A 7,564-nucleotide genomic window follows, 5' to 3' on the forward strand; every position below is an offset into this window, starting at 1 on the left:
CTCAGACATTGTGATCTGTTTTCCAAAAGGGAGAATGGAAATGATTCCTATAGTTCTGATAAATGGTCAGTTCTCTGTGGGATAATTATTGTTTTGTCAGTTTTGTACAAATCAAAGGTCCTTAATGGGTTAATTGTATCTGAAAACCAGGGAAAACGGCATTACAGATACAGATACCTACAATAAAATAAAAGATACTTGTAGAGTGTAAGCTCTTTTGGGCAGGGCTCCCTTCCCCTCCTGTATCGGTTATTGATTGCTTTATATGTTACTCTGTATGTCCAATGTATGGAACCCACTTATTGTATAGCGCAGCGGGGTATGTTGGCGCTTTATAAATAAATGTTATTAATAATAATAATGTAGAGTGTAAGCTCTTTTGGGCAGGGCTCCCTTCACCTCCTGTATCGGTTACTGATTGCTTTATATGTTACTCTGTATGTCCAATGTATGGAACCCACTTATTGTACAGCGCTGCGGGATATGTTGGCGCTTTATAAATAAATGTTAATAATAATAATGTAGAGTGTAAGCTCTTTTGGGCAGGGCTCCCTTCCCCTCCTGTATCGGTTACTGATTGCTTTATATGTTACTCTGTATGTCCAATGTATGGAACCCACTTATTGTATAGCGCAGCGGGGTATGTTGGCGCTTTATAAATAAATGTTATTAATAATAATAATGTAGAGTGTAAGCTCTTTTGGGCAGGGCTCCCTTCACCTCCTGTATCGGTTACTGATTGCTTTATATGTTACTCTGTATGTCCAATGTATGGAACCCACTTATTGTACAGCGCTGCGGGATATGTTGGCGCTTTATAAATAAATGTTAATAATAATAATGTAGAGTGTAAGCTCTTTTGGGCAGGGCTCCCTTCACCTCCTGTATCAGTTACTGATTGCTTTATATGTTACTCTGTATGCCCAATGTATGGAACTTATTGTACAGCGCTGCGGGGTATGTTGGCGCTTTATAAATAAATGTTAATAATAATAATAATAATAATGTAGAGTGTAAGCTCTTTTGGGCAGGGCTCCCTTCCCCTCCTGTATCGGTTACTGATTGCTTTATATGTTACTCCTTGTAGAGTGTAAGCTCTTTTGGGCAGGGCCCTCTTCACCTCCTGTATCGGTTACTGATTGCTTTATATGTTACTCTGTATGCCCAATGTATGGAACCCACTTATTGTACAGCGCTGCGGGATATGTTGGCGCTTTATAAATAAATGTTATTATTAATAATAAAAGGAAAATTCAAATAATTCTTTATTAGTAATGAGCGATTGTTTTTCTTTTTCAAAAATTCAATAGAAATTGTTTTGAAAAAATGTTACAGTCGCAACAAAAAGTTGCAGTTGCATAAAAAAAAAAAGACGTGCGTCAAAAAAATAGTTTCTTGAAATTTCTTCATCGCTATTCGTAAATGTAATTACTGCCCAGAATAACAACATCTGATTGAGTAACAGCAATGAGCAAAGAGACAGGCCTTATTATGCCATAACTTGATTTCAAAACAGACTATAAAGTTGCCTAATTATTACTCGCCATACTTTATTTGGGTACAAGAGGCCCCGCCCATTTGCAGACTGAGGATAAATAGAAGCAGAACATTCATTCCGGCATCACTGCTACTGGAGAGACAGGTAAGGGAGACATTATACTGAAGGAGTCGGGACAGTGGGTTAGTGTGGCCTTTATTCTGTGGCACTGATATTCCCTCTTCCCCTCCCATAGGTCAGAATGCTGCTCAACTCTCCAATCAGGCTGCTTGTGGCACTCGGTAAGTAAATTCTAATAACAGCGACCTTTATTATATTACTGAGTCGTGGTTTTATTACAATGTAAAAATGTATATGCAATACAGACTTTATCTCATTTCGTTCTTTTTCTGAAAACAAGTGACTGCATTGCCCCCCTCTCAGCAATGTGTCTGCCTACATGCAGCTTTGTGTCGGAGTCGGTTATTCTGATAGACAGTTAGCTCTAATATAATGTCAGGCAAAGGGGACTCACCCCAATGTATCGTATGAAATGTATGTAACAATATTTTATAGATTTGTAATCTTGCCCAGTAACCCATGGCAACCAAACAGTTGCTTTTAATGAACCAGAGCCGTTAGAGATACATGTAAGAATGAAATATATGGTTCCTTGGTATATGTAACCCCTTGGCTATGGAATAGTTAAAACTCAGGCTAGTGTGGTTTAGAGCATGGGGTACATGCGACTCTCTTATACAGGATGGGCCTTCGCTTTATGGAAGAGACCTGCAGAGCTGAGGGTGTAGTAGAACTACAACTCACTGTAGCTGTGTGCAGTGCAGATTAGCAAAGATGGACGCCAGAAGGTTCTTGCAGTTGAACTATAGCACAGTTTATTGTCCAAGACAAATAGATATGGCAGGGTTATACTCACAATGCAGATACAAAGGTTATATGATAGTACTCCCTGAGGACAACAAGAGAGGATGCACACCGGTTTATCCCACCTCCTTTAGAGACTGGGCAGGGTAAATGCACCTGGTCAGCTTGGCACCCCTTGGGAAGCAGTCTGGATAGATACCTCAGTCATCAGGTTGATAACCCCTAGCTTGAGAGTCCTCCAGGTGACTAGGGATGAGGGTTTGTTCTGGCCTGTCTCCTATGTCTACTCCGTGGCCCTACGCTGAGGCAACAGTGCCGGATGGAAGGTACTTCCAGAGCTAATTTCCTTGTTGGAGCTGAGCTGCTCTTGCTTCCTAGGTCTCACTATCTCACTCCCCTAAAGAGTGCTCTTACAGTTTCTGCTGATCTTGCTTTTCCTCATTCATGGGGTCCCTGTCCCCGACTTCACCAGAGTGGATGGTAACACTCTGGGGCAATAAGGCTTTACTGGGGCCTATGTTCTGCTCCCAGGCTCAGTGGTCCTTCACCTGAGACACAGAGGCAGCCTAAGACGAAGCCACACTCTCCGGCTAAACACTATTTGAGTTTGCAATGGGCGGGGACAACCACATAAACCAATAAGGTGCAAAGTATAGTGTAACTAGATACATGGGACTTTGCCCAGTAACAGTAAAATGAGGAAAAAATAGGAAATTAAAGCCATAGGAGAGCTTAACCCTATGGGTCCCTACATATTTGTTACTGGGCTGCGGCAAACTGTGCCCATGGAACAACACAAACCCTACTGCTGGCAGCAAGAGCGCCGGGGGATAAATATTAAACTGGGGGTGAAGTTTTGGGGGGCAGTGGGGGCGGGAGGGGGGGCTGCACCAGGGATAAGGAGAATACAGTTTAGACATGAGTTTTGCTGCAACAAATGTGCATTATCAGACTCAGCTAAAATAACTGAAAATGTGTATTTTTCCCCTTTTGTGCAGCGCTCACAGCGACACTGGTGGTATCACAGGATGAAGGTAAGAGATTCATTTCCTAAATATGTATTTAAAGGGGAAGTTCAGTTAAACCGGAATCTTAGCATGATGTAGCGGATACTATTCATGGGCACAAGTTCAACTTGGCGCTTATTCCTGCTTGGCTTGTGGCGGGGGGGGCAGAGGGGACTGGGCTCCATAGTAACAGCTTCTAAGGGGCCCTTGGGAAATGGGCAGTTTGGTGCTTATGGAAATTCCATATCAGTCAGGAGCCACATTGGGATCCTAATGCTTCTGGGTCCCCTAGGAGCCACGGGGCCCCCTCTCTCTATTATTATATTATGTGCTTGGTATTAATATCCAGTAGTATAAGAAATATAATATTAGAAGTTTAACTCACAGATCCAAAGTATATAATAGAGCTGTGTATAAGAGCAGCAGAACATTTCCGCTTGTCCCGGTACCTGACACATCTCTCTGCTCTCCTCGTACAGAACATAGATGCCCAGAGAACCAGCAGTGGTACCCAAGCAAGCCCTGTTTGCAGCTCTGTGGGGTCAAAGCCAATTGCATAGCTATGCCTGGACCCGGCTGTGCGTGCAAACCCGGTTATACCAAGCAGACTCTCGACTCTCCGTGTATCCCAGAAAAAGATTGTATCATCTGCGAAGGGCTGAAAGCCTATGACCCCTGCAAAGGTCACTGCCCCCCCAGCTGTGTGCCCAAAGGGTGCCCTAAAATATGTTCCCCGGGGTGTATATGCAAACCAGGATACTTATTGCATGATGAAAAGTGCATCCCTGAGTCAGAGTGCCCTCAACAGTAACATGAAAACTGGAAAAGTAGTAAATGTTACCCCAATAATTAGTACTTGGGCGGGACTGTGCCAAATGGATCCTACGGTTGGGCGGGTTGGCACGTTACAATAAAATAAATTTATCACAAAACTGAGCGGAACTGAATTTTTTTTGAAAAAGTTACCAGGGAGACCCATGAACATATAAAGAACAAGCTGAAGGCCAAGTACTTTCATACAGGTCATGGGACTCCGAGGTGACTTCTAATATCCTTATATGTTACAGCAGGGAGCACGTTATTTCTTATAATACACACGTTTCAGTGAGTCATGTGACACAAATGACATCACTAAGCACCGATTATAACTGATGACGTCACTAAGCACCATCTATAAGGATATCCATGGTTTTTGGGCATCATATTAAACATATAGAAGCAGCTGGTTAAGAAATGATCTCTTTGCAGTTCCTCGGATCATCTCTACCGTCAGTTCTGTTTATATGGGTCATAAGTTCTTATAGCAAGCTTAATATATTGCATTAAACCCAGAGCACTTACAGTAAGTAATCAGGGTCACTTTAAGGTACCAGTGGGCCCAGACCAAAGATCTGATTGTTGGGCCCCCACAACCACCCCCAGATACCTGTATTTGTAAATGGGCTGCCCTCAGGCTGAAGAGCTTGAACATATTAAGGCAAAACATTAAGAAATAGCCTGTACTTAGTGAGTTAAACACAAGATCCAGGCGCTGCCCTAGACCAACAGTGTTGCAGCAGATAAACCCAAATCCCATAAATAAAATAGTTATGTTGAGCTCTTCCAGGTAATTCAAATGAGGCTCTATCATTTCTAGGGGATCCCTCACTCAATAGTTTATAGCAGTTGATCTGCGCATGTATTGTGGAGATATAAAACATAAAAAGTAACAATAAAATTGTTGCCTATTATTTCTCTGTAATAATAAAACAGTACCTGTACTTGATCCCAACTAAGATATAATTACCCCTTATTGGGGCAGAACAGCCCTATTGGGTTTATTTAATGGTTAAATGATTCCCTTTTCTCTGTAATAATAAAACAGTACCTGTACTTGATCCAAACTAAGATATAATTACCCCTTATTGGGGCAGAACAGCCCTATTGGGTTTATTTAATGGTTAAATGATTCCCTTTTCTCTGTAATAATAAAACAGTACCTGTACTTGATCCCAACTAAGATATAATTACCCCTTATTGGGGGCAGAACAGCCCTATTGGGTTTATTTAATGGTTAAATGATTCCCTTTTCTCTGTAATAATAAAACAGTACCTGTACTTGATCCCAACTAAGATATAATTACCCCTTATTGGGGCAGAACAGTCCTATTGGGTTTATTTCATGGTTAAATGATTCCCTTCTTTCTGTAATAATAAAACAGTACCTGTACTTGATCCCAACTAAGATATAATTACCCCTTATTGGGGCAGAACAGCCCTATTGGGTTTATTTCATGGTTAAATGATTCCCTTTTCTCTGTAATAATAAAACAGTACCTGTACTTGATCCCAACTAAGATATAATTACCCCTTATTGGGGCAGAACAGCCCTATTGGGTTTATTTCATGGTTAAATGATTCCCTTTTCTCTGTAATAATAAAACAGTACCTGTACTTGATCCCAACTAAGATATAATTACCCCTTATTGGGGGCAGAACAGCCCTATTGGGTTTATTTCATGGTTAAATAATTCCCTTTTCTCTGTAATAATAAAACAGTACCTGTACTTGATCCCAACTAAGATATAATTACCCCTTATTGGGGGCAGAACAGCCCTATTGGGTTTATTTAATGGTTAAATTATTTTTTTTTTAGTAGATTAAGGTCTGGAGATTCAAATTATGGAAAGATCCCTTATCTGAAAAACTCCAGGTCCTGAACCTGTTTAAGTCTGATATTTTCTATAATATAAAAAAATATGAAAAAGGAAGAGCTCAGTGTGTATATTTTCGTTGTAATTTCAAGCTCTTTGTCTAAAATTTACAAACATTTTGTTTAAAATTTAATTATTGCAAATTGCAATTTAGGTGAATGGCTGAATGATATTAAAGGGGATATAAACCCAACCATAACACTGTCCCACAGCGCCCCCTGGTTTTGCTATAGAAGTTGTCAAAAAAACGTAATTATAGAAGCAAGGAAATCCCCCAATGAGAATTCTACTGAGCAACAATGTGACTGTAAGTGCAAGAGAAGTGACCAATGAGAATGCTGATTCCCAGCACTGTGTCAGGCCCCTTGCTGGTACCTTACATATAGAGATAATGATGGCATTTTCCCCTCATTATATGGCACAGGAATCAGACATGGGGATAAAGGGACAGACTTGTTCAGTGCTGGGAAACTGTGCTTATTGCTCCCAACTCCAATTGCAGGAACAGAGAACAGGGAGCCGGATTTACTCACATCAGCTGGGATTCTCATTGGGGGATTTCTTGCATTTTAATGCAGTTTTATTGGGCAATATTGCTTTAAGAATACAACCCTGATGTTGCTGGACTACAGCTCCCAGCATGCCTCACCCTTCATTATATGTTACATTATTCTGGGATTTGTAGTCCGGCAACAGCTGAGTAACGTTTGGTTGAGCCGCGCTGTGCAGCAGGGTTTAGTTCCCCTTTAAATGTATTTGCTATATGTCCTTATTGGTATTTTTCTTACCTCCATCATGTCCAGAGACATAAAGAGGATACAGGGCTAGAAAAAAACAACATACCGTGTTATGTTCATTACTCTATAGAACACAATCTGTTGTTCAGCGAAACCCAAAAGTTATCAGATGATTCCAAATAATTATTATTCTGCCTCCAGTTATTTGAGGAAAGAAAATGTAAAGAATAACAAGTAAAATCTGTAAAAACAGACTGAGATTGGCTCGGAACAACTCAGAAAGACCCATTCTGCAAGAAATGCTAAAAACCCCACCCGAGAAATCACGAAACGCAACTCCCCCTATAATATCTCTAACCCGCACCATATAGTCGCGAGCTGAAGCAGTATGCGCACACCATGCTAAACACCCAGACACACCCATATGGAACAATAGAGCACTTAGTGAATTTACCCACATAGAGGCAGGGCGAATATGGAGTAATAAAGGGGTGCAACTATTACAACATCTGGTGCAAAACAACTCCCTTAAACCCTTTGACAGACTCAAAAGGGAATACGTAATCCCCGGCACCCAATGGTTAACATATAGGCAGGTACAACATGCTTACCAATCAGACCCCTTTAAGGTGGGGAAATCGCCCTTTGGCAGAATACTGCAGGTACAAACAAACCAGCACCTGATATCCACTCTATATAGTATACTCAGATTCTGCAAATACAAAAAGACCAATGCTGGCCTCTTCAGGGCATGGCAAAGTGATA

General features: G+C 41.1%; 1 protein-coding gene across 1 annotated transcript; it reads left to right on the forward strand.

The window, feature by feature from the left end:
- The first annotated feature begins 1,618 nt into the window (after positions 1-1,618).
- On the forward strand, positions 1,619-4,295 carry LOC105947975 (inducible metalloproteinase inhibitor protein-like). The gene is made up of 4 exons (XM_031905848.1): positions 1,619-1,642; positions 1,734-1,779; positions 3,361-3,396; positions 3,849-4,295. The coding sequence occupies exons 2-4, from the start codon at positions 1,740-1,742 to the stop codon at positions 4,178-4,180; spliced, it is 408 nt and encodes a 135-aa protein (XP_031761708.1). The 5' UTR covers positions 1,619-1,642; positions 1,734-1,739; the 3' UTR covers positions 4,181-4,295.
- The last annotated feature ends 3,269 nt before the right edge of the window (positions 4,296-7,564 follow it).

This window comes from Xenopus tropicalis, chromosome 7 (assembly GCF_000004195.4).
Source record: "Xenopus tropicalis strain Nigerian chromosome 7, UCB_Xtro_10.0, whole genome shotgun sequence".
NCBI classification, from domain to species: Eukaryota; Metazoa; Chordata; class Amphibia; order Anura; family Pipidae; genus Xenopus; species Xenopus tropicalis.

What these genes read in the sequence shown, in the direction of transcription:
- LOC105947975 (XM_031905848.1), top strand. Translation starts at nt 1,740, where the DNA reads ATGCTGCTCAACTCTCCAATCAGGCTGCTTGTGGCACTCG. An exon ending in CAGGCTGCTTGTGGCACTCG is followed by an intron (nt 1,780 to 3,360) that starts GTAAGTAAATTC and finishes CCTTTTGTGCAG; the next exon opens with CGCTCACAGCGACACTGGTG. An exon ending in GGTGGTATCACAGGATGAAG is followed by an intron (nt 3,397 to 3,848) that starts GTAAGAGATTCA and finishes CTCCTCGTACAG; the next exon opens with AACATAGATGCCCAGAGAAC.